This window comes from Gavia stellata, chromosome 8, assembly GCF_030936135.1.
Source record: "Gavia stellata isolate bGavSte3 chromosome 8, bGavSte3.hap2, whole genome shotgun sequence".
In the NCBI taxonomy this organism is placed as follows: Eukaryota; Metazoa; Chordata; class Aves; order Gaviiformes; family Gaviidae; genus Gavia; species Gavia stellata.
The window spans coordinates 21,793,009-21,819,719 of record NC_082601.1 but is presented as its reverse complement, the minus strand read 5'-3'; the positions used below and the strand labels follow the sequence as shown (position 1 = coordinate 21,819,719).

At 35.9% G+C, this 26,711-nt stretch overlaps 1 protein-coding gene across 15 annotated transcripts in view; it reads left to right on the top strand.

Annotated features, from left to right (window-relative positions):
- Window positions 1-3,148: 3,148 nt before the first annotated feature.
- The window catches only part of LOC104262559 (sodium channel protein type 2 subunit alpha), a 49,431-nt gene continuing 25,868 nt past the window's right edge, over window positions 3,149-26,711 (top strand). For 2 of the 15 annotated variants that reach the window (XM_059820769.1, XM_059820761.1), the window contains exons 1-16: window positions 3,149-3,421; window positions 5,941-6,059; window positions 6,442-6,531; window positions 7,412-7,540; window positions 8,178-8,269; window positions 9,149-9,385; window positions 13,012-13,075; window positions 14,375-14,516; window positions 15,130-15,364; window positions 16,217-16,497; window positions 17,148-17,495; window positions 19,160-19,292; window positions 20,104-20,342; window positions 22,149-22,322; window positions 23,465-23,821; window positions 25,659-26,111. In XM_059820769.1, coding sequence (XP_059676752.1) covers window positions 3,149-3,421; window positions 5,941-6,059; window positions 6,442-6,531; window positions 7,412-7,540; window positions 8,178-8,269; window positions 9,149-9,385; window positions 13,012-13,075; window positions 14,375-14,516; window positions 15,130-15,364; window positions 16,217-16,497; window positions 17,148-17,495; window positions 19,160-19,292; window positions 20,104-20,342; window positions 22,149-22,322; window positions 23,465-23,821; window positions 25,659-26,111 — 3,366 coding nt within the window. Of the gene's footprint in view, window positions 3,422-5,940; window positions 6,073-6,436; window positions 6,532-7,411; window positions 7,541-7,986; window positions 8,079-8,177; window positions 8,270-9,148; window positions 9,386-13,011; window positions 13,076-14,374; window positions 14,517-15,129; window positions 15,365-16,206; window positions 16,498-17,147; window positions 17,529-18,859; window positions 18,866-19,159; window positions 19,293-20,103; window positions 20,343-22,148; window positions 22,323-23,464; window positions 23,822-25,658; window positions 26,112-26,711 lie in introns of all 15 variants that reach the window. The other 13 variants (XM_059820768.1, XM_059820760.1, XM_059820766.1 and 10 more) reach the window with 12 other exon arrangements.

Sequence of the window (26,711 nt, the reverse complement as noted above, 5' to 3'; positions counted from 1 at the left end):
AATAAAGAAGCAGATAATACCTCCCCTCATTTTATTTCTGAAAAACAGAGTTGTAAGCTAAGTGAATGACCTATGCGTACCAAATAATACTTGCATTACTTACTTTAGCTTTTAGGTAAAAATGGAGCATACGGAAAGGGATCCTGATGTCCTTCCTGTAAGACAGATCTCTCTCCCTTTTTGCTGGTGCGTGTTCTCTGGATATTTAGAGCCACAGATGTCATCCAGCTTCTGAAGGAAAAGTACCCTTTGAGACACAGCTGGTTTTCAGTCCAAGCGTGGCTGGGCAGATCTTCAGAGTCACTAGTGCTATGGATTTGAGAAGGGTTTGCTGGAGAAGGCTAAACAATAATCAAACGTTTCATTTGAGAATGGTGAATCACTTTAAGATGGCACAGATGAAATTAGTCATTTTTTAATAAATAAGGGAAGAATTGGCATTCCCAGGCTTTCTGTTCCAGAGAAAAAACATCTCTGTGTTTTCCTGAAGTGCTCAGTGGCTGACCTGAAAAATGTCTGATTTCTGTAGCTATTTATTAAGAAATTTCTCATCTCTTCATGAGCCTGTGCAAAGACCCCTTTTTTTAATGCCTTATATTGTGGTAAAGAGTATTTGTTAAGGACTCAGAAGCTGTTGTAACTCAGCTGAAAAATCAGGGATTTGAAGTCTGTTCGTACCCTTGATTGGCTAATTTTGAGGGAGAGATGGCTTGTGTAACATGAGGTTGCGTGTCCATGAGAAGTTAGTTTCTGCTAGAAAATTGTTAAACAATAGAAAACTTCCTCAACTAATGTTAAGTTGGCCTAAAAGTTACCTGAAGGATGACCTAGAAGAAGCAGATTTCTGGTATTGATGGTGTCATGTGTTAATTGACTTTGGAGCTGTTACACTTCATGCAAAAGTATGTCATCAATTTCTTTCCTTCCCAGCACACACTATTGATCACGCTGTGATCAGAGAAAATGTTACGTCTTTAGCCAACTCTCACCTCCTGGGTAGAACAGGCTCAGTCTGTGATGTTTTTGGTGACAGAAGCCTGTAGCAAATGGAGCAACTCATCTAAATCCACTTCAGTTTCTTTCCTCTTGGGAATTAGGCCTCACAGCACCCTGATCAGTATTCACAATATTTCTGTACTGGGTGTCTGTGGCACCACTTGTTTTGGTGCAGGGGCGGCCTCTGTGAGGGGAGGTCAGGGCTGCCCTGAGCCGGACACAGCCGGTTCCAGCCGGCTGCAGCAGACCCACCACAGGGCACAGCTGAGCTCCTCAGCCGAGATGGTGGCGCCGGTGGGAAAACACATTCAAGAAAGGGCAAAATGCCACATGTCAGTGTGAGGAAAAATGTGTGAGAAACAGCCCTGCGAACACCAAGGTCAGTGGAGAAGGAGGGGGAGAAGGGGCTTCAGGCACTGGAGCAGAGATTCCCCTGAATCCTGTGGGACAGGCCCTGGTGAAGCAGGTATTTCCCTGCAGCCCATGAAGGAGCATGCCAGAGCAGGTATCCGCGTTGCAGGCAGTGGAGGACACCGTGCTGGAGCAGGTGGGTATTCCTTGAAGGAACTGTGGCACGTGGAGAGCCCGCATTGGAGCTGTCTTATCCTGAAGCCCTGCAGCCTGTGGGAAAGACCCACGCTGGAGCAGGGGAAAAAATGTGAAGAAGAAGGAGCAGCAGAGAGGAACTGCGGTGGTCTGACTCCAGCCCCCTGTTCCCCATCCTCCCCGTGCCGCTCGGGGAGGGAGGAGGTATGGAAGTTGAGAATGAAGGAGTGAAGTTGAGCCTGGAAAAAAGCAGCAAGAGGGGGGAAGTTCTTTTAGGTTTTGTCTTTGTTTCTTCTCATCCAAATCTACTTTAATTGGCAATAAATTATTTTTCCCCAAGTCGAGTCTGTTTTGCCCATGACAATAATTGGTAAGTGGTCTCCTCTCTCTTTATCTTGACACATGTGCTTTTTCACTTTATTCTCCCCCACCCCACTTCCTTCTGAGGAGCGGGAGTGAGAGAGCAGCTGGCTGGGAGTCTGGCGGCCAGCCAAGGTTGACAAAGGCTACAATACTTACCAATGTTGGCAAGCAGGACTGGATTCCATTTTGTCTCCATTCATAAAATCGGTTTATTCTGAAGATATTGTGCCTATGGGTGTTAACTGCGCTCTCACTGTAGAAAATAGAAACCTAGAAAAAAGTAATCTATTGAAAACTTATTGTTTGTTGTAATATAATCTATTTATTATTTTTAGGTCTTTTGAAAATATATCTGGCCTCAGACATAGTACTGTAACTTTGGGGAGAGTATGCCCTGTTTTTTGTATAAATCTAAAGCCCTTCATCCATCATAACTTCCTTAATTATGGAACATAGAACCACCAAAGTTACAATTAAAAATCAGGAAGATGCAAATCAGGAAACCCAAAAAGGGAAAGAGTAAACTTCAGCCCAATTGCTTTCTGCTTGTGCATATGGCTTTAAATACAGGGTATGTTTATGTAGTACCTACCTAATAGTGTGATATAAACATTGATTTAGCAAGCATAGTGTAAGCCACCAGATGGAGTAGTGTTGCCATCAGGAATGAAAAGAGTAATAGAAAGAGCATGTTTTTTCTCTCTTTTGTAATATAAGTTGCAAGTTTTTTTAAGTTACTATGCCAACTTGATGTATAAATCCGTATCTTAGAACTTGCAACCATTGACTGCATTACATAGCTCTGTTAACACATTTCTTACTTTTTCACGATGAGGTGTGTTTTAACTTAATGTTTAGGCTAGGGAAAGCAAGAATGTTTTTCTTTTTTTCTTGTTGTGAGGTTTTTATTAAGGTAAGTTGACAAAGTGTATGCAAATTTGATTTTTTTTTTTTCCCCTTTCATTTTTTTCTTTACCTCATAAGTTGTACCTGTTTGCCATGTTGTTACTTCAGGAAATCTAAGATAGCTAATTTTCTATTAAGTATCTGACAATTAATTCTAATACTTCTTGCTACAGTGCTTTAGAATTAGAAAAGAAACAGATGATGACTCTGCCAAAATCTGTTATTTGGGGATTTTTGTTGCTGTTGCCCTCTATTTTCTGTTTCTTCTTTTCTCATGTTCTCCTAGGATCTTCTTGCACAAGAGCCTGAAAGCATTTAAAATTTGCAGAATGAAAAGATGGCACAGGCAATGCTGGTACCGCCAGGATCTGACAGCTTCTTCTATTTCACCAAAGAATCTCTTGCAGCTATTGAAAAACGTATTGCTGATGAAACGTCTCATTGTGACAAAGATGAGCATAAAGATGATGGTGGTCCTGAAGAAAATCACCCAAAGCCAAGTAATGACTTGGAGGCAGGAAAAACACTGCCATTTATTTATGGTGATATTCCTCCAGGAATGGTGTCTGAGCCCCTGGAGGACCTGGATCCATATTATATTAATAAAAAAGTAAGTGTTTTACATTAAGAGTGTAATTAGAACGCTCCTGTTGAACTATAAAGTGATAAATGCACTGGTGTGGAGGCAGTCAGAAGCCCTGGTTGAAAGTATGAGGCAGTATGTGGTATCATGTTAATTATTTTGAATACACTATAAATATGACTAACTGCTCTGCTTAAGTTGCTTTTTTTTTTTTTTAAAGAGCTTTTCTTTTAATGTCTAAGGTTTCCTTATGATGGTATTTTGAGTTAGTGGATTTTTCATTAGATGTCCTTTAATCTCTTCAAATCTGATTGAATGCTGAAGCATTTGAAAACTAACTCTGTGTCTGGCTACTCTGTTCCTGGGGTTTCTAGGAAACAGAGACAGTACCTGAGATCTAGTTCAGTAGGGTAGTCTTTGGACAAAGTGCTCATTCAGTCATCTGCCAAAATGATCGACTGTCAAACATTCCCTGAAATCTCATAGAAATATTTGTTTTACAAAAAGTTAAATGTTAAACTCTATTTGACTAGGGAGGGATGTAAGTGGAGAAAAAAAAAAAAAAGATTATTATCTCATATTGCCAGCTTCATGTGATGTGATTTCTGTGGGTTGGTAACAGCTTGTGTCAGTTACAGATGTGAGTTCGTTATTTGCTTCGGGACCACTGCAACTGTTCTGAGTCTCATGGAGAGGATTTGATTTTTCTGGCCAGTTGCATTTTTGCTGATGATTTTGTTCATCAGGATGATTTTAATACCAGTTCCCCAGCAAGTAATCCCTCCATACACTGCGCTGTGAGGAACATGATGACACTACACTGGTAGGACAATTTGAGGTCATATGCCCTCAATAATAGTATGTTACAGAGTAAGGAAGTTCTTGAAAGTCTTTGCATTTATATAAATGCTGTGGTTTTGTTTAATGTAAAAGAGGATTTGTGGCTCAGTATCAGTTTATCAAAACAGTATAAAAATAACATTCATGTGAGTAGCCCCACATTCACTTCTCACATGGGACTGAGTGTAAAGACTAAAACTGTGTACTTTGTGTTTCAATATTGGGTCTATGTTATAGGCCCAATATAGACCTGAAGACAAAAATCTAAATTTATGTATGTGTACTGTAATGCAACTCAGTTTCTTTTATAGATATAATGTTAAGAAAAGGAGAAAAGAGCAAGGGTGAGGACTTTGGAAGTACAGATGAAGAAAAGATGTTTTCATGTAGGCATGAGAAGGGGAATGATGTTCAGAATGAAAGCAAAATTGAGTTTACATTAAAAAGGCAGTACAAAATAAACAGTGGTTATTTTATTGTGTAAATCAATTAAATGCTTGTTGCACTAAAAACATAGAACAGGTTTTTGAAATGAAGTACTGGATAATCAACAGATTAGTATCTTATATCTAAGTAAGTGACCAAAAAACAGTTAAAGCACTGTTTTTTTCTAATACAGAATGCTGAAGACTAATAATCAGATGTCGTTTTTTTAGTTATTTTAGTTTTTGTTGTTTCAACTTCATGAACCCTACTGTCAAATGATCTATTTCTTCTACAGCAGAATATCATTAGAAAACAGATTCAATGTTAAAACCTGCTTATTTCCGGATACTAGCCTTTTGGGAGAATAATCATAAAATGTAGATTGAATTAAGATTTCATTAGATGATGTTTTTGTTGTCTCCTCTAGTAAAAATCACAAATGGTTGCATAAATAGTACTACTGATGACTGCACAGGCAATAAAGACAGTAAAGCCTTTAAAAGCCAAGGATGTCTCACCTCAGAAGCAGATTTAAAGTGCTGAAATGGTTAAATAGTTGCTCGTAAGTGCCCAAAAATGGTTAATTAGGTGCTTTGTTTTGCATTGCCAGCTTTGATGTGAAGTGCGAATAATACAGCTGGATTAATTTTTAATGTTAAAACCAACAAATTTTTAATTAGATTTTTAATGTAATTACATAATCCTGGGAAATTAATGCTTATAAATATTTAAGGGGTGGGTGCCAGGAGGATGGGGCCAGTCTCTTTTCAGTGGTGCCCAGTGACAGGACGAGAGCTAATGGGCACAAACTTGGTCATAGGAAGTTCCATCTAAACACGAGGAGGAATTTCTTTACTTCGAGGGTGGTAGAGCACTGGAACAAGCTGCCCAGGGAGGCTGTGGAGTCTCTTTCTCTGGAGATACTCAAAACTCACCTGGATGCATTCCTGCGCAACCTGCTCTAGGTGAACCTGCTCTGGCAGGGGGGTTGGACTAGATGATCTCCAGAGGTCCCTTCCAACCCCCATCATTCTGTGATTCTGTGAAAATGCTGAGATGATGATTTTGTTTAAGAGCACAGAGGCAAAGAATGTACAGTGTTCAGTTTTCATTGCTCATGTGAAAATTTAGAATCTGATATTTGCTTGTATAATTCTACTGAAAATAAATTTGTCTACTTACATCTGTGTAAGTGCAGCCTCTATTTATGACAAGCTTGCTAACAGTATCCTTAATTTCCTATTTCTTATCCCCCCTGCCCCCTTTTGTTTTTTTTAAAGACATTTATAGTATTGAATAAAGGGAAGACAATCTTCAGGTTCAGTGCCACACCTGCCTTGTACCTTTTATCTCCTTTCAATATTATTAGAAGAATAGCTATTAAGATTTTGGTTCATTCATATCCTTTTCAAGTGGCTTGTTAAAAATTATTATTGGTCTTTTTTAATATTTAATAACACTGGGATTTTTGGTTTAGTGTTTAAATATGTTCCTGCCCTTAATTCTTTCTCTCAAAATGAATCAGAGCTAAGATCTGTCACTTTAACCCTCAGATTAAATTCAGAGGAAGAGATGCACAGCATGTATACCTAGATTACAGAGTTAGTGGTCTAGCCATCACTATTGTGAAACATCTTTCCATTATTTATGACATTGCTAGTGATAGTAAACTGATTTATATCTCATATGTTGTCGGTATTCTATAGTCTGGACAATTCCTCGTGTTTTGTGTGATGCAAATTCAGCATTAAAAAAGAGTATGTTCCTTAACTACAGTCAACATTGTTCAGCATGCTCATTATGCTCACTATTTTGACAAACTGTGTATTTATGACGTGGCGTAACCTTCCAGACTGGACAAAGAATGTAGAGTAAGTATACTTAAATTACCTAATAATTTTTTAAGTGATTTAAAAATGAAAAGCTAAATTAAGAGCTAGACTACGTAATTTTACTTACCTTTGTGTGTAATACCAGTATTCTCCTTTTTCTAGCCTGGAGTTTGATCCTAGCTGCAACTCAAAGCATTATAGACCTGCAAGCTCTAGGAAGGAAAGAAGCTGTGATACTGTTAACCTTTTTCTCTGAACAAAACTCTGATTAATACTATTGTTCAGAATGTTTGTACAAGTAATGCTTTTACGCATTCTCTCTCTTGAGCTGTTCTGTTAGCAGTTTTATTAAAAAACAAAAAAGAAGAAAATAGCCATTCAACCTGAAACCACTGCTTTTCAGTGTGGAAGATGTTTTCTATAGCCCCATGAAGCACCTACATTTTGTGTGACAAAATCTAAAAATGGGACTCACACCCTCTTTAAAGAAAATACCTCTGCTGGGGATTATTGTTTGACATTCTCAAGTCTACCTGATCAGCCATCAAGTAACTTTAGTAAACACTAGGTTTCATTTACCCATGGATTTTATTTCTGACATGGTAACCATGCTGAAATTTTTATTTGAGCAAAAATACTTTCTTCATGTTAGTCATGATTATTATTATTTGTGCTGAAATTTCAAAATCTTATATGCCAGAAACTGCAAAAATATGTTTCAGGTAGAATAAATAAATGAATAAATAAATCCAATTATCTTGCAGAAGAATGGTGGGAAAACAATCATAGTTTATGTGAGTTTGTAACTTCTATTGCAGTGCATGTACTAATCACTGGTTTTGAGTGATTTTCCTTCATGCCTGTGATGTTGTATCACTGAATGACAATCTTTAACTTTTGCTTGGATGTTTTCTCATAGGTACACTTTCACTGGAATTTATACTTTTGAATTTCTAGTAAAAATCCTTGCAAGAGGCTTCTGTATAAATGATTTTACTTGCCTTCGTGACCCCTGGAACTGGCTTGATTTTGTTGTCATTTCATTTGCGTAAGTATATAATTTTTTAAAAGTAAAATAACAGTTAGAACTTTCTTTGAACCTGTAATAATTTGTTTGGGTTATCTTATCTCATTTAAAATTATTTGTAGTTGAATTGTGTTTCAACTTTCTCCATTTTAATATTTTACACTAATGTAGCACACAGCAGAATTTGTGGACTATCCCACAGTACGAAAGAGAAGTTACTGCTGAACAATCAATTTTAAATAGTATTTAAACAATAAAATCAGGGAAATCGATTTCATTTTTAATTTGCATTCAATGGAAATACTAAGGGTGTGTTGCTTAGGGAAAACTTAATTGAAACATGAAAATATGAATGCAAGTCTTTCATTTAAAGTTGCCCCTTCCAAAAAAACCAGTCTGCATTACAGGTCCAGGTAAGTAGTGTAAACTATACCTTAATTCTGAATAACTGTGATTTAATCCTACAGGTATATAACAGAATTTGTAAACCTAGGCAATGTTTCAGCTCTTCGAACTTTCAGAGTATTGAGAGCTTTGAAAACTATTTCTGTAATTCCAGGTAAGAAGTAACTGTGTAAAATGGTAGGCCCTCTACATGACCTCTGTTTAATTTTGTGTGTGCTGTCATTGTGTTTGTGTGTGGAATCCCTCACTACAGATATGTGACAGAGTTTGTGGACCTGGGCAATGTCTCAGCGTTGAGAACATTCAGAGTTCTCCGAGCTTTGAAAACAATATCAGTCATTCCAGGTGAGAGCGAGGTTAAACACTGAAGCTGACTGAAATTCCACAGAAGCTGAACTTGTATTTTTAACAGAGGCATTCAGTTTTTAGTCTTGACTTCAATTTGATTCCTTTTTCTAATTCTTTAAAACACTCAGCCTCAGAGTTTAATACATTCTTGCACGAGAAACTGAATTACATAGCCTGTGTATATTTCCATTTCAAGATGTCAAATTTTCTCTCCTACGTTAAGGATCAAAATTAATTGTCTTTACATTTTTCTCTTACTAATGTGAATGTTACTATTTATCAAAGACATTTGGGATTGAAAACTTCTGTCTGTTATAAAAGTTGAATCCCCGACAAAGACAAAGGAATACTAATAATAAAGAGTAGCATGGGAATTGCATGATGTATTTATTACCTTAAGATGCCTATCTTCACCAAACCCCACCTCCAGTTGAATAGGATGCAATAGAATGCAATCATTAAAATTTCTACTAGAATGCAATTGTGTTCTGGTTTTGTTTGCTGTTATAGAACCAATATATTGAGTATTGGAATAGAATGCTGGCAAAGGTTTGGAGCAAGAGGCATCAAGAAGAAAATAAAGTGAATACTTTTCTTTACATGTAGTTTACATGTATAGAAAGCATAAATAAAATGTTACTTCTCCATTTGAAGAGCAGGTTCTTTGGAATGTGTACCATTCATTCCCATTCAGATTTTCAAATTAATTTGTCAGGAACCATGAGACTTACTGGTACCTTTTTCCTTTGGAAAATATTTTAAGACAATTTTTGTGAAGCTATGCATGATATTTAATTGTGTGTTGGAGGAGTTCACATTGCATTTTAGCTTAGGTAAATATTTAATATTATAATAAAAATCTGCCTCTGTTTGCAGGCTTGAAGACTATTGTTGGAGCCTTAATTCAGTCTGTGAAGAAGCTCTCAGATGTAATGATTTTGACTGTGTTTTGCCTGAGTGTATTTGCACTAATAGGACTGCAGCTGTTCATGGGCAATTTGAAGAATAAATGCTTGTTCTGGCCATCAGGAAATTCAACATCTTTTGAAAAATACCTGGCTCCGTACTTTAATGGTACGGTGTTTGACTGGACAGCATACATTGAGAATGAAAGTAAGAAATACTGTTGTAACTTGCTAAAATTTTTGTATATAAACACACACACATACATCAGATTACTGTTTCAAACTGTAGGCTAAAGATAAAAATCAATTAAATTGGATGACAAAGAGTAGGGATTTTTATGTATTGTATCCCAAACTCATGCTGACATGTTTGTTCTTTCCATTAACTGTACTTAGAAGCATATTTATAGGGTTAGGTTAGTTTTAGAATCAGAGAATCATGCAGGTTGGACAGGATCTCCGCAATTGTCCAAACCAACTGCTGCTCACCTGCAGGTCTGGTTAGAGCAGAGTGCTCAGTGCCATGTCCAGTCAAGTTTTTAATATCTCCAAGGACTGAGATACCACAGCCTCTCTGGGCAGCCTGTTCCAGTGTTTGACCAGTCTCACGGTAACTTTTTTAAATATCAATCAAGAATTTCCCATGCTGAAACTTTTACTAGCTGTCTCTTACCCTTCCAGTGTGCACCTCTGAGAAGAGTCAGGCTCCATCTTCATTATAGTCTTTCATGTGATGCTTGTAGGTCCCATGAAGACATGCCCCGCGCCCAGACACCTTATCCTTCTCAAGGCTGAACAAACCCAATTCTCTTAGCCTTTCCTTGTATCTTTAGGTTATAAATTAGACAGAGAAGCACTAGATAAATATCGGAGATTTCCTAGTTAAGATGTATTTTAATTATTAGGTTGAGATAAGAAACCAGTTGCTCTCTGTGAAACAAAGAACTCACTAGGCAAGTAGAGATTCTGGTGGGGAAGGAGATGGTATTCATCTGCAGGACCTATTGTTGTTGCTAAGGGCTCTGACAAAGACATCTTTATCCAGATGTTTTTCAACAGTCTTGATCTCTGTAGACTGAAGTGATAACATTCAGGCTGGTTCAGGAACACATATTTATTTATTTGTGACATTTTAAGTGATAACACCAGTAAAGTTGTAATACAGCATGTATTGAACGATGGGATGTAGTTTAACAACTTCTGATTGCCAAAATTTGATTCATTTTTATGTGTGTGTTTGTGCTGGAAGTGAATTTACAGGCTATTGCTCAGTAATTAATTGTAAAAGTAGTATACACAAGTAAAAAAAAATTGGTATAATAACAGATGCTAGCTTTCCTCCTCACTGACCCAAAAGTAAAAGAAAATACAGTTGTTACAGGCTGAGTTTTGATGAGTCATATTTAATGTCCATTTTTAGGTAAGGAATGAAAGTTTTCCGTTTTCTGTATTTTCAGATTTTCTTTCTATACTTCTGAATTGTTAAAGTTCTGGAAATTCTGTGACTGTATTTACATTTTCTGTGCAATGCATCATTTTAGCTAGTTTATTTGCCTAAGAAGGGACAGGAAAATGGTGTGGTGATAGTGCTATTTGTCAGCTTTATGGGCAATTTTGGCTTATAGCTTATATGCTATAGAACATTTGTGAATTCTCTCTTCAAATACAGTATATAGATTCTCTGTTTCCATTTCTCACTAAGTAGCAATCTAAAACTAAACGACAGTACTAAAATCTTCCAGAATGTCAGTTGCTTCCTATGCTACAACTGTTAACTTCGCTGGGAGTCTCTACAGAGTGCTGATACAGGCAAGGCAGTTCCATCTAGTTGTGTTTGTATTCCTCCTGTCTCGTACAACCTGTTCTTAATCATTGGTATGTGTCAGTTGCATTTTAACTTCACTGGGCTCGGTTGTGGGTCCTCCTAATATTTCTTTCAGCGTATCATATGCCTGTCAGCTGTGACTGAGTGTGATACCCTCTAGTGGCTTTTCTTAACATCTGTGCGTTTTCATTTATTAAGGAACAAGGCCAGATTCACTTTTTGAAAAGATATGCACAGATCTTGGATCCACATGTCACAGTATTGGCACGTGGCATTTAGATCAGTATCTGAACATTCAGAGCTTTGGCCAGCTCTAAAGATACTATGGAAGTAATAGGATTATAATTATTCCAACATTGTGTAAGTACTGTTCTTGAATGGTAGGATTTTGGCATCACTAGATTTGATTTAAGTGTTCTGTTTTAGAACCTTCCTGCCTTCATATATTCTTCATCCCGTGGGCTGTTTCTGGCTATTTAAATACTACGATGATGTTTTACCCTGTGAAAACCAAAGCCTTTTGTCAGCTTGAAAGGTACATTGAGGATATTCATTGAGGATGACAGGAGATTAGTTTAGTTGGGGTAAGAGTTTTTTCCCGATCTCTGTCTCTTTTCCAGATCTGAGTGCCTGTCTGTCCTCATGGTGAACAGCTTCTCTTTATATCCAGTCGGAACCTTTCTTGTTTCAAATTATGCCCATTGTCTGTCATTCTCCTGCCACACACCAGTGAGGAGAACCTGGCTCTGTTCCCTTGATAACCTCCTTGTAGTTGCTGGATGCTTTCTACCAACTGCCCCCACAGCCTTCCCTTCTCCAAGCTGAACAAGGTCAGGTCCCTCAGCCCCTCCTCACAGGGCAAATGCTCCAGCTCCCTCATCATCTTGGTGACCCTCCGCTGAACTTGCTCTGCTTTAGCAATGTCTTTCTTGCATTCGCGGGGCCAAACCTGGACACAATATTCTAGGTACAGTCTAATGAGTGCTGAGGTGAGGGGGATAGTCACTTCCCTCGCTCTGCTTGCTGTGTTTCTGTTCATGCAGCCCAGGAGGCTGTTGGCCTTTTTGGCTGCCAGGGCGCACTGCTGGCTCACCTTCAGCTGCCTGTCTGCCAAGACCCGCCAGTGCCTTTTCTTCACAGCTGCTCCCCAGCCAGCCAGCATCCAGCCTGTAGGATTGCAAGGGGCTCTTCCTTCCCAGGTACACAAATCTGCATTTGTCTTTGCCGAATTTTCTGGGTCTCCTGTCAGCCTATTCCTCCAGCCTGCCTAGGTCCCTCTGAATGGGGTCTGCCTGCACTCATATCAACTTCTTCCCCAATTTGTTATCATCTTTCTATCTGTATTCTTTTTTCTTTCTTCTTCTTTTTTTTTTTTAAGGACAGCACAGTTGTTAATAATTAACAAAATATATTCCTTTATTTCTGAGTGCTATGACTTTATAATTAAATGAAAAATTCTGCGAAGTTGTTTATAGTACAGCAGCTGTTACAACATTGTCATTGGAATATCCATCTTCCTTTTAAATGCTACCCTCATGTTTTCTGTCACAGGACGTGCTAGTTAATGTTGCTGACTTCAAAATGTTAGCCAGCCATTGTAAATAGTTCCATTTTAAATAAGATAGGCTTTAATTGTCTGATTACAGTCTGCCTATTGAATAAGAGGAGAAGTTTTAAGCTTTGTGCTTTCTTTCTCTCATTTATTGAACATGAGATTTTGGAACAATATTCAGTGTTTGCTATGACTCAGGAAGAGAATATGCAATTTTTGTTGTTCTAATCATTGTTCTAGGATTTATTTTTACGTTGTGTTTTTATTTTATTCTTTAATTTTGCTACTTTACTTACCCGTATGGATGTGCCAGGATTTGAACTCATCATTGGGTTCAAATGAATGGGAGATTATTAACATTCAAACCATAACTTGAACATGGGTTCATCCTCACAAAAAACCCCCCAAACATAGTCCTTCAATTTTATAATCGTGTCGCTTCCTATTTTTTCTTTAGGTCATTTCTATCGCATAGAGGGACAAAAGGATTATATGCTTTGTGGCAATAGCTCGGATGCAGGGTAAGGTACACTGAAAATTACATACTACCTGTCTAAATAAAATGTAAAAAATATCACTCTAAACTTAAAAAGCTAATTAAGCTACCTAACTTCACAGTCAAAAATATGTGGTCATGATTCATAGTAAGTAAACACTTGAATGAGTAAAAATGTTAAATGAGAAAATACTTTGCTGTAAATTTCTTCTTAAAACTCTTACGTAACTAGAAAATTCCATTTCAGCAGGTAGATATTGCATTATAAATGACTTAAGAACATGCTTCTTTATCATGGGTTTCATGCCATTTCTCATCTCTAAAATAGGTATGGGGCAGTGGGACTTAATGACTAACTTTTGGGAAGATATCTTCAGGATTCTTCTGTCTGTGGACTGCATACATAGCACTGTCTTGCTCTCTCTTTGTGACAATTCTTTGTAACAAAATAATACAATTCTGTATTCTAATGATATATCAGTCCATCCCTTGGTTTTGGTTGGTTATGTCTTCAAAACAGATATACTTAAATCTTCTTTTTGTAAACATTTTGTGTATATATATAAGTAACTATCAGATAATTTTATGTGTGTATAAATACGCATCTAATATACACGCACGTATTTGAAAAAAAATCATTATAATGTCTTTCTATGGAGGTTTTGGAGGCAAGAACCTCTTCTACCCTTCAAGAATGGAATCATAGCTGAAACAGTGTGCCTACAGTTGATATCAAGATTGGATCACCTACTATCAAAACTGATGTACAGTTTCAGGAGATAAAAGTATCACTATGATTGTTATTTGCTGTTGAGGAATTGGTAGAACTTGTTAATTTCACTTGTCTAATTCACAAACCTGAAGAAACTAAGAAATCTTGTATGCCAACACTGCTGACAGACAAAATTCAACATAAAATACGTATACTGACTTTCTTTTTTTTGCATGGAAGTATTCGTCTTATGGAATCTCTCTGTTAAGTAATTACATTGTTTCCATTGAAGAGGTCTCTGCAGAGGTAATACCAAACTCTTGGGAATAAGTTTTATTTTGTGTATAATGGTGAAAGAAGGTAGGAAGAAAGATTTTCATTTACTTGTTTGCTCTCTTCCGGCTTTTCTCGAAGAACGCTCTTTTCATTTCTTCACAAATTTTTAAGATGTTGTAAAGCACAAATAGCAGTTCCCTTCACAGATTAGATCTAATGAACCTTCATTAGAAACTCAAGGTACAATAATTTAAAAACAATTTTAGAGTTTTATGATTTTTTTTTAATATGCATTTCTTTACTTTTTTTTCTTTTTCTTTTTTTTTTTCCTCCTAGTAAATGTCCAGAAGAGTTTATCTGTGTGAAAGCTGGTAGAAACCCCAACTATGGATATACTAGCTTTGACACGTTCAGTTGGGCTTTCTTGTCGCTGTTTCGACTGATGACACAGGACTACTGGGAAAATCTTTATCAGCTGGTGAGTGTATAGTAAAAATTGTGGTTAGTGTCTTACTGGCCCCAAATCAAACATGGAACAGGCCATTCATATTTATTTAACACACCATTGCTATTGTTAGCCATTGAAAATGAACAGTATTTATGAAAGGAGGCAAATTCAGTTGCTGAATTAAGCAGACATGGGCAGTTAATACAGAATCTCATGTGGTTTCTGAAGAGGCACATGAGGTTTTTTGATCCTTTATTTAATTTTGTGCCTCATGTTAAGATCTTATTTTCAAAAACTTTAATACTGAGTTTAAATTGTAAAAATATTCTGTGACAGCAAAATTTGAATCTTAATTTCTGTACTTCGAATCCTATTTTTGATAAATAAGAATGTATGTCTTGATTATAAATTACTTTTCTTAGCATAGCTTGTCGTTATATGGTGTGTGAAAATCTGAATTTTCGTACATGAATGCTCCCTTTATTTTGATTACTTTGTAATTCAGAAAGCTTGTATGATCTTATTGAGTTGTTCTTCCTTCTGTAATAATAGTTTTGCACTTTTCAAATGCAGTAAATGCTGATGAACTGCAGAACTGATGCATGTCTTCACCAGATGGATCATGTCTCTTCTTCTCCTATAGACGCTACGAGCTGTTGGCAAAACATACATGATATTTTTTGTTCTGGTCATTTTTCTGGGTTCCTTCTATTTGATTAACTTGATTTTGGCTGTGGTTGCCATGGCGTATGAAGAACAAAATCAAGCAACTATGGTTGAAGCAGAACAGAGGGAGGCAGACTTGCAGCAGATGCTTGAACAGCTGAGGAAGCAGCAAGAAGCAGCTCAGGTATTTTCTAACAAGAGTTTGAGCTTTAGTATATTCCCTTGCATGCTATTTGTTCAAAACAAAACCAATAATTAAATTAACATATTAAAAAAAAAGCCATTCATTTACATACCTCACAAGTACTTTAGACTGCTTTTTCTATGGCTTTTTATTGCTTTTTAAATGTATAATGTCTAAAGTGTTAATGAATTTCTGAACTGCGAACAAAAGTACTCCCCAAATCAGAATGATACTTTTTAAATAAATATTTCTTATCTAGGGATAGTGTCTAGTAACCTGTCATGATTATTTTCCAAATTCTCAGCTTAGAAATAATTGCAATACTTGTGAAATACTTGGCAAGCCTTGATTAAAGTTTAAAATATTTTTATCCATAAATTTCTGACTAATTTTTGCTACTTGTATTATCACCAGTGAATCAAAGACTGGAAGTAGTACCCCAAGGTTTTTTCCTAAGAGCGGCTTAAGGAAGCTGTTAGTTACAATAACAGTTAAAATTAGTTTACTAAATTAATACAGACTGAAGTATGACTCTGTTTAGCTCTTTTGTTTGCGATTGCAGTCACTCTAAATTTATTGATTTTTCACATATTTTCTAATGAACTTTGTGGCAGAATGCTGTACACAATGTGGGCTGACTCCATGATATAGATGCAAGGTAGAACTCCATTCGAACGGCAACTTTCATAACTGCCCTTTAATTTTAACTCATTTTTTATAGAATTCCATTTGCAGTTTTGCACAAATCCATCTAGGCTTTTGTCACACATCTAGAAGTAATTTTATATAAATTCTAGCAACAAGGACTGTAGCTTTCTTTAAAAAAAGGTGTGATTTGTAAAGCATCACATTAAATAATTGCTGTGGCAGGCAATAGCAGCAGCTGCAGCAGAGATGACTGAGTACAGCGGTGAAAGTGGGATTGGTGGACCCTCAGATAGTTCTTCAGATGCATCCAAGCTTAGCTCAAAAAGTGCCAAAGAAAGGAGAAATAGAAGGAAGAAAAGAAGGCAGAGGGAGCTCTCTGGAGAAGAGGATGACATGAAGGATGAAAAGCTTCCAAAATCTGAATCAGATGGCAGTATCAGAAGGAAAGGTTTCCGGTTTTCTTTCGATGGAAACAGACTTGCTTATGGGAAGCCGTTCACATCACCCCACCAGGTACTGTGAATAGTGCAGTTGTCATTTTTGGGGTTTGTGAGATAACTGTGATAACCAACAAACTTCACTGCAACTTTGCAAAGTAATAAACCAAGGAAAAATAGTGTTGCATTATTTTAAATACTGACTTACTGTTGGTATTATTTTCTCGAGTGTACCTAAACAAGTGTTTTAGTCTCTCTCATTTCATTGTTTAGGATCTGGTGGGTCTTAACATGCACAGCAGCATTGCATTTTCCTAGTTAATTTGAAATAGAAATCCCTTTCTAATTCATAAAAGGAAAATTTAAGTATAGTGTATCAGTGTAGAAGACTAAAGGTATTGATATCTTTTAACATAATGCATGATCTACATGGATCATTAGAATTTCCAGAAGTCTTGATTTTTCTCTTTAATACAGAGATGGAAACTACTATGGCCTTATGCATGTTCATTTTTTTCTCTGCAATAATTGTTTTAGGTATACTGTAAATTTACCCATTCAAATGACTCTTGTGCCTAGTGCACGTGTCTGAAATCTACCTAAGGCACTGTATTAAAAATAACAGACAGATTCCTGGGGAATATAAATTATTTTTATAATACATAGATATGCATTTTGTATATTTAAAATCTTCAGCCGGTCATTTTGTTTATGTTTCCTTTGCAGTCTTTACTGAGTGTTCGTGGCTCCCTGTTTTCTCCCAGACGCAGTAGCAGAACAAGTCTTTTCAGTTTTAGAGAATACGGAAGAGAGAGAGGATCTGAAAATGACTTTGCTGATGATGAGCACAGCACGTTTGAGGATAATGGGAGTAGAAGAGGTTCTCTCTTTTTGCCACGCAGACATGGTGAACGGCGCAGTAGTAACATTAGTCAGGCTAGTAGATCATCAAGAAGGCTTACAGTGTTTCCAGTGAATGGGAAGATGCACAGCACTGTGGATTGCAATGGGGTGGTTTCCTTAGTGGATGGACCACCAAGCCTATTGTCGCCTACCGGACAGCTTCTGCCAGAGGTGATAATAGATAAACCGACAACTGATGGCAATGTAAGAAAGTTTTAAATTACTCCAGGTTTCATGACCTTTCTTTGTTGCACCAGACAATGTTTTAATGGAATGAAATGCTTTGAAAGTGGTTGAGAAGTTGTGAATGCTTTTGCGTATCTTACTGTAATGAAATGGGTTTATGGTGATTCATTCAAAAGTGAGAACCTGAAGCATGAAAATGAAAGAGAGCAAAGTAGCACATTTTTTTTATACCTGCGGAGCAAGGATATGCATGCGCCTGCGTAGTGAATCAAATTAGTTATGTTCCATTGCTGAATCTGTTTTAGAACCCAAAATAGGGTGCTCAGCTTTCTAAACATTCTGCATATTATTATGTTGTTTTGATTTTTTTCTTTCTTTCTTTATGGTTTTAGCCTCCCTTTAAATGTATTTCCTAATTCTGTATCAGTAATCTGCTGGTTCTACTTTTTTCCCTCATCCATATATCTGCTATTGTGCAAATGTAGCATAGCCTTTAAGATGATTTTGACATTTTAGAAGCTCTGAAAGCTTTTTTTTTCTCCTGGGTCTCAGAGACGATCTGAGTTTCTCACTGCCTAGGATCAGGGTATAAATTAAAAAAAAAAAAGTACATGCAAATTCATCCATTTCTGCCTCTGGTCAGTTTTCCTTTATCCCTCAGAATGCTTTAGGAATGGAGCAGAGGGATCTGTTGCACATTTTTTCCTAGAAACCTTCTTTTATTGAAACAAAATTTTTTACACAGTTCACAGCATCTGAAAGTATATCAGCCAGATTCCTTACAGTTGTCAGCCAGATTCCTTACAGTTACAATCTTCTTGCAGTTTATTATACTTTCCTTTTCATGCATTTATTTCATTTACTGAAAAAAAAAAAATCTACCCATGCTCATACATTCAAAACTTCTTTATAACTGAGATGTGTTCAATGATATAACTATAACACAGCCTTCTGGTTTTTAATAAAATACTTGAAAAAAAAAAGGTATTAATTTTTTGGGTCAATTAAGTCAGTCTTCTTTTGTTTCTTCAGTTGTAATTCATAAAATAAATCAGAGATGATAGCTATTAAATGTAAAAGATATGTTTTAAGTTAGTTTTGAATGGGTATAGAGATCAAGACTGATCTATAAAAATTACTTTTCGAGACTAATTGTTATTGCAGAAAACTTCCTAGCATAAATCACTTATTATAAGTATCTTTTGATTGAACTAGTTTAGAAGTGAAATATCAGTGGAGAAATCATGGAACTGGGAACTGGAAATTTTTCTGATTCCAGTGCTGCAACAGTCTTAGCCATAGCCAAGGAAACAAACCTCCTCCAAAATTTCTTTGTGTCTAAGATAGAGTTAATAGTAGTTAACTATAATGCAGTGGTAGTCTGGGAACTAAATATAAAAATCTTTTTTTAGTACTTTATAAGTATTAACAGTATGCAGAAGTATAACATGAAAATAGCCATTTAAAAAAATACTAGGCTTATGTTATATGTATAATGGAAAAAAATATCTGATGTAACAGCACTTAAATACAAAGCCTTATATATTATGACTTCATTGAAGCTGAAGAGTCTTTCTGATACGTGTTTTGCAGTATTTCTGAAGTTGAATGTAATTTACACAGCTCTTTTTTTTTTTTTTTTTTAATAGAGCACTACTACAGAAATAGAAATAAAAAAGAGGCGTACAAGTTCATATCAAATACCAATGGAGTTGCTGGAGGACCCCAACTTAAGGCAAAGAGCCATGAGTATAGCTGGCATTATCACAAATACAATGGAAGGTGTGTTATAACTGCAGATGCGTGAACTTTCTTGACATAGTCTTAGACTTGCTTGAAGGTATTATATAACAGTGCTAATACGGAAGACAAAAAATATGTAGCCATTGCAAATACATAGACTGAGTAATAGAACAAAAGTGCATGTACATAGTGAAAAAAGAAATCAAGGAATCTGATAAACAGGCTAAACTAAGAAACATGTTCTAATTAAAATAGATAATGCATATGTGTTTTATACTAGTTATTCATGTTTAGCAATACAGTTACTGGAAGAAATGCCTTGTGATTAATTTTCCACTAACTGTACTGTAAAAATGTTACAGAAAATTAAAGGCCAGGCCCTAGTTAACAAGGAGAAGGAAATTTGTAGTAGGATTATTTGGAACAGTGTAATTATTACTAGTGAAATTCTTGAAAAAGCTTGAATAGTTTTCAAAAACCTATTCATGATGAAATTATTTTCAGGAAAAATAAGATTAAGAGGACTCCAAAGTTTTACTGAGAAAACTATCCCTAAATGTAAGCATAAATGGTTTGTTTGTTTTTTTTTTAAAAAAAACCAAAACTGTATGATATTAAAAATAGACAATTTTTTCAATTATTAGCTCAAAACTCTTAAGGTTTTTCTTCTAGTCTTCTAAAACCTTTTCTGTCAGCAACAATAAGTTAAGTTCCTGGAAATCTGAGGACGTTCCTCTAAACATCCTTAATGGTTCCAGGGGTAAAGATTAAAAACTGAAAAAGCAGATAAACAGAAACTTATCTTCACTTTATCCAAAATTTGTTCACTATACATTTCTTTTTTTCCCAGAACTTGAAGAATCCAGGCAAAAATGTCCACCTTGCTGGTATAAGTTTGCCCACACTTTCCTAATTTGGGATTGTTGGGAGCCCTGGTTAAAAGTAAAGAATGTAGTGGAATTTATTGTAATGGATCCACTTGTTGATCTGGCTATCACTGTTTGCATAATTTTAAACACACTGTTTATGGCCATGGAACATTATCCAATGACTGATGATTTCAATAATGTACTTAAAATAGGAAATCAGGTGAGTCCATCGAACTATATAATTTGATACTTTTGGAACCTGGTTTCTCTTTGAAATAGAATTACTTTTATTGTTTTTATTGTCATCCCATAAAATAGATGTTACAGGTTTAATTGTACTAAAAATAGTCTAAAAATACTATTTGAGATATGTTGTATTTAAGAGTTTGATTTCTATATTAAAATTTCTGCAAATAGATTTTTCAACAACCACAGTTTGAATGACACAAAACCAAAAGAAATATGACTTGTTTTTGTTTAGTGTTACAAAAAAAGTAGGAGCCAAATTAGATCCTTTCTACTGTAAATATTGTTGATAACACAAGAAGAGTTGGATGTTATTTTGGATTATTATTTTGCACTATTATTTTTTGTGTTATTTATGTATTTCCATGAAGAATGTTGCTTTGATTGGTCCATAACAATTTGGAAGGCAAAGAATGTGTGACTTATTCCAAGAGTGTCTGTTGATACAGTTGGGTTTTGTTCCCTAGTGAAGACAGTCTGTCGGTCAGGTTTGGGGTGGATGGTTTGTTTGTTCTATAATGGCAATAATACAGATAATGTTATCTGCTATACTTCTTAATCTATGCTTATTGTAAGTGGTAATTCTGGTGATTATGATGTAGCAAAATAATAAAACAATTTGGTTATTAGTATATATGAAATTCTAGTACATGTTGGGAAAGTATTCAGGTTTAAATCCAGAGTTGTTAATGTGTCAACATTAAAATTATATGCTGATATTTTTAGCCAATACAGACATAGTTCAATTTTTTCACCTTAACCTGGAGTCAGAGATCATTATCTGTGGAAGATAATCATGTCATGTTGCTGTTTAAAATAGATTCAGGATATATTTGAGGAGAAAGACAGGGAAGACGAATAGGTGAGGTTCAATAGCTGTTGCAGTGGGTTGTCTTGTGATCATGCCTGTGTGTTTTACCCAGGAAACAACCATTTTTTGTTTTCGTATGTAATGAAGTAGCTTAATATTCATCACATTTTGAGCTGTGTGACTATAAGCGTTCCTTCGTGCTGGTAAGAATTTGTGTTTACTCCCAGTCAGCTAAAATGCCACTATAATACAGGTGTAGTTTCAGCAGTTGATTTCTTGCTTTTTGAACTGTGTAGCACTATCTTTTAAAGACTGTCAAATGCTCCTGATTTTTTTTAAATTTGATTATCTTTCTAGTAAAAGATAATAATTTATGCAGTTCTGTAGATACTGGTGATCATACAACTACAGTAAATACGATGAATGTTCTCCCTTTTCAGAGGCGTTGTTTGCTTTCTGCTTCAGAAGGCATCAGAGGCATTCAGAGGCAGAAAGGAGTTCTACTTCAGACATGAGCCTCAGCGTAATTGGCCTTTTTTTGGGTTACTGTATCTGTGAGTTCTCATGAAGACTTCATTTAATAGTACATCACTCTCCAATTTATGACCAATTCATATTTTTCCACACACCTTTGTTAAAGCAGCTTCCATTGTGGCAAGAGCAACCATTATCTTGCTGAGGAAAGTTCGTTTAATTAGATGGACGCCAGATACGAGGAGCAAACAGGAGGCCTGTAAGGAATAGCTTATTCTTCACTAGTCACTAAATGTATCTCAGGTTTAACTAAAGTTAACAGAGTTGTGCTACAGCTCGTTTTGATGTTGCCACTTATCTTCCCTGTGAGGTTCAGCTTGTGATAATTTTCCTTGATGACATCCTGCTGTAAGAGGGTTGTTAAGTTGTTTTTTGTATGCTGGTTCAATTTATTCATATTCGTCTATAAAGTAACAATAAATGTTCTTCCTTCAGGTTTTTACTGGAATTTTTGCAGCAGAAATGGTTCTCAAGATAATTGCCATGCATCCTTTTTATTATTTCCAAGTTGGCTGGAATATTTTCGATAGTTTTATAGTTACCCTTAGTTTGGTGGAGCTTTTTCTGTCAAATGTGGATGGATTATCCGTTCTCCGATCATTCAGATTGGTAAATAAATTAGTGATAATAACATATCTGCATTAATTAATGCATTATATTTGTATTTTAACTGTGCTTATGTAAATAAGACACTTTTTAGTAATATTATGTATATTTTTTGCTAAGTGTCACAGGATATCTCTGCAAGCATGTTTTACAATATCACTGAATAATGTGTGCCATTTTATGGTTCAGAAGCAACTAAGTATTTTTTCCAGGGAAAGAGCTGTAATTTTATTGTAATTGTTTTAACATGGATGGGTAAAGCACAGTGAAGTGTACCATATATTTAGTGCATATTAAAAGATATAAATAAATAAAACATTTGTAGTCTTCTGTCTACTTCCATATCTGGAAATTGCAAAAAGACTAGAAGTGTTCTTTTAAAATGTAGGAATTATAAAATTGATATTTTTTTAGTTTAAAAAAGATTGATTTTTCTTTTCCCCCTTGGCAAAAAAAGGAATGCTTTATTTTATTAGAAAAATATTTTTATTTTAAAAATGAGAAATGAACTATGAGACATTCTTTTCATGTGGTCTCTTTCCATATTGCATTTCCATTTTGTTTTTATCTGAAAACAAAAAATATTTAATAACTTTTTTTTATTTTGAGTGGGTTATGGGCAAGAAAGAGTATGAATTATATTTTTTCCCCTTTGTAAGTTGAAATGTTTGACTTAGGGCTTGCGTTTGGCTTTTATTTCCAGACTGTGGGTCTGCCTGATCCTTTTTAATGGAGGCAATATTCTTTTGGAAGACCCCGTTCTTTGAGGATTTCAGAATCCTTTATTTTCCTTCAGTAGAATCCTGTTGAGCTTTATTGTTTTTTTTAATTTGTTTCCGCACATAATGGTTGAGATATATGCCATGTTCAGAACTCACTATCTGAACAAATTCAACCAGTGTACTGTTTCTTTCGTTTAAAAAAGAGTACAAATGTGTTACACGAAAAAAGAGCAAAGTCTAAAATGTATTAAGTTTTAAAAGTGTGACTTTTATGAAACTCCTGTTTCTGTGTAAGTTATGGTGGTTGGAATCACGTTGAAGTTTATTCTTTTTGTTATTGCTGAGAGTCACTAGTTCGTAATCTGTTGTTTATAGCCGTTTTGTAACTACTGCAAATAACATCTCTGTATTTTTGTTTTTCAGTTGCGAGTTTTCAAACTGGCAAAATCTTGGCCAACTCTAAATATGCTGATAAAAATTATTGGCAACTCAGTGGGGGCTCTGGGGAATCTGACCCTGGTGCTGGCTATCATTGTGTTCATTTTTGCTGTGGTTGGGATGCAGCTGTTTGGGAAAAGCTACAAGGAGTGTGTCTGCAAGATCTCTAAGAACTGTGTGCTTCCACGCTGGCACATGCATGACTTTTTCCACTCTTTCTTGATTGTATTTCGAGTACTGTGTGGAGAATGGATAGAAACGATGTGGGACTGCATGGAGGTTGCAGGCCAACCCATGTGCCTTACGGTCTTCATGATGGTCATGGTGATCGGAAACCTAGTGGTATGTAGCCAAAATAATCCAAGAATTCATTTGGAGAAAGAATGGAAAGAGAACTAGTAATGAAGTTTTTAAGCATTATTAAATGTGTTATTTAAATGTTTTTTATGATTTTGAATTTGCTACAAGTATGGGTTCTGAAATAGTTTTCTATTTGTTAGATTTCTGATCCTATATAGAATCCTCAGCTTGGAGGATGGGCCCCCTCAGGGGTCCAGAGCGCGATTCAGAGGATATGGGTGAGAGAGAGAAGCATCGTGTGTTCAGGTTTTTGTGGACTACTCCTGGTTACCTAGAGAGAGAGAGAGAAGAGCAGAGATGCCCCAAGTGTTATGCTCCCAGCATGGGAGTTTGCTGTTTGCAGAAGAGGACATAGCAGGGCCTTTTCTCCCTAAGTGATTGAGGCATCACTTGCAGTAATACATAGCCAGGTTGTTTTTTTTTTTTTTCAACTTCTTTTGCTGTCTCCTGTCTAAAAGGCTGATTTAATATTCTTAAACTCTGAAATTTAAGCCATTTTGAGCCCTGCTTGCTGCACAGCCAACTCTTTACACAAATGGGGTAAGGAAGCTGGAATTGGAAGACAGCAGTTCTGCAGAAAAAACAAGACTCAAATACTTCACATTTTCTTTCACCTCTTCACCTTTTTGCTTCCTATTTTTTAAGTGCTTTTTAAAGACACTTTTGAAGTGGTCTGTGTTATATCTTCTTATTTTTCTCTTTCAGAGGAGAGCATCAGATCTGTACCAGTTTGTACATTACCATGTATAAATCTGTCTTTTAAAATATGTTTTATATTTATTAACTCACCAGTATGTGAGGCCTCCATTGCTCTGCCTTTTGCTCTGCTTTTCTCATTGCCTACTGAGTCTTCCTCTATTATTCTACGTATTTTCTTTAGGCAATTGTCAGTAGCAAAAGAGATTTTAAATTAGCCATCTTGGAGGCATTCTTTAGGAATAAAATTTCAAACATGAATAAGCTAATTATCTTTAAAGCAGTCATGCATTACTACTAGTAGCACAGCCACTTGCTCTAGGATTTTCTATGAATCTATTGTCTTATAATGAAGAGAACTGTGAAATCAGTTGACCAAACAAAACATCCTCCTTAAATAGTTTTCTAAACCAGAAGATAGAACTTTATGGAATGAAGTATCCATCTCTGTGAATTTTTCCACAGTATTTACTGTATTCTGATTTTATACCATAGCTCTAGTAGAATTTCTTACGTGAGCAGACAATCCCTGCAGTATGTTCAGGGCTTTGTTACCCAGTTGTCTTTCTGTGTTCCCAACACATAGTTTTACCCTGTTGTCTTCAAAGCTGCACAGAAGAGCTGATCTGAAGGCTTTAGGAGCTGGTACTCTGCTTCTTTGGCTATCCTAATACCATTTGAGCTCACATTTTTTAAGTCACGTACAGCAAGATATTTGTGTGGGTTTGGACCAGCTTTTAAGAAAGCTGTTTTGTACAGAGATCAGCTATGTCTTCTGTTGCAGAGTGCTTCCCTGTGCCAGAGAAGTAAACATTTTGGATCTGTTCAATCAGTACCAAAGAATCATTCATTTCTGATCTACAAACATGAGCAGAAAAAGAATTTACAAGTGTCTTCATAGTCATACAGCAATGCAAAACCACAAAAAACCCTGTATTGGGGTATAGGGCAGGTGTTGTGCTTCAGTTGCATTTACAGTTTATTTACTGTGTAATTTCCAGAATCTTACACAGCAAAGGAAAACATGAAGCCTAAGTTCATAATGGGTGATAGAAGAAGCATGTGAATGAAAGATTGAGAAAATTCAGCTGTATTGTCACTTTAAAAAATTTTTTTTTTTTAGGTATTGAACCTTTTTCTGGCCTTGCTGCTGAGTTCATTTAGTTCAGACAGCCTTTCTCCTACAGAGGATGATAACGAAATGAACAACTTACAGATTGCTGTTGCAAGAATTCAGAAGGGTATAGATTATGTGAAGAAAAAAGCAGGTGAATGTGTCCAAAAGTCTTGTTGGGGGAAACAAGCTGTTGTAAATCAAAGAACAGCAACAGATCAGTTGAATGATGAGAGAGACCATTGCATTTCCAACTGTACCATCGCTGAAATAAGGATAGATAAAAATTATCACAAAAATGAGAATGGAATGGCCACTGTTATAGGTGGCAGTGATTATACATCATTCATAAACAACCCAAGCCTTACTGTTACAGTACCAATAGCTGTTGGAGAATCTGATTTTGAGCATCTAAATACAGAAGAGTTTAGCAGTGACTCAGATTTGGAGGAAAGCAAGGAGGTAAGATTTAAATATTTTATATTTTGTATGAATGAATTATACCAATTGTATTCTTTCATAGTATGGCTCTTCCTCTTTATAACTAGGAATTGATTGTGATTTGAGATTGTTGGACTGTACTGAGAATGAATAAGCTGAAGTGGGAAAGTGGAGGTAAAGAGAGTAGGAAATCCAGGCAGAACTGTATAAACACATATAAACCCATTTATAAAAGTGTTTTGAAAAGCAAGCTTTTCCAAATTTTTAGTTGGATAGACAAACTGGTATATATGTACAGAATAAATAGAGACAAAAGACATGGGGTTTTGTATATAATCATAATACTTCCATGAAGTAAGGGTGAAAGTAAACTGCTATTTAAAAAGATTAGAGGAGATATTAATAAGGAATACTAATACCCTTTGCATCTGATTTTTAAAGCTCACTGAATTCTACAGAAATCAGCATTATTTGTCCTGGATAATCTAACAGAGGTGCTAACTCAGGCTAATGAGAGCAATAACAACAGTTTTCGAGTTCTGAAATTAAAATGGTGGGGGAAAGCCAAGAGAACAATGTCAGTATTATAAGGTGAATATGTCAAATAAAAATTATGAGAAA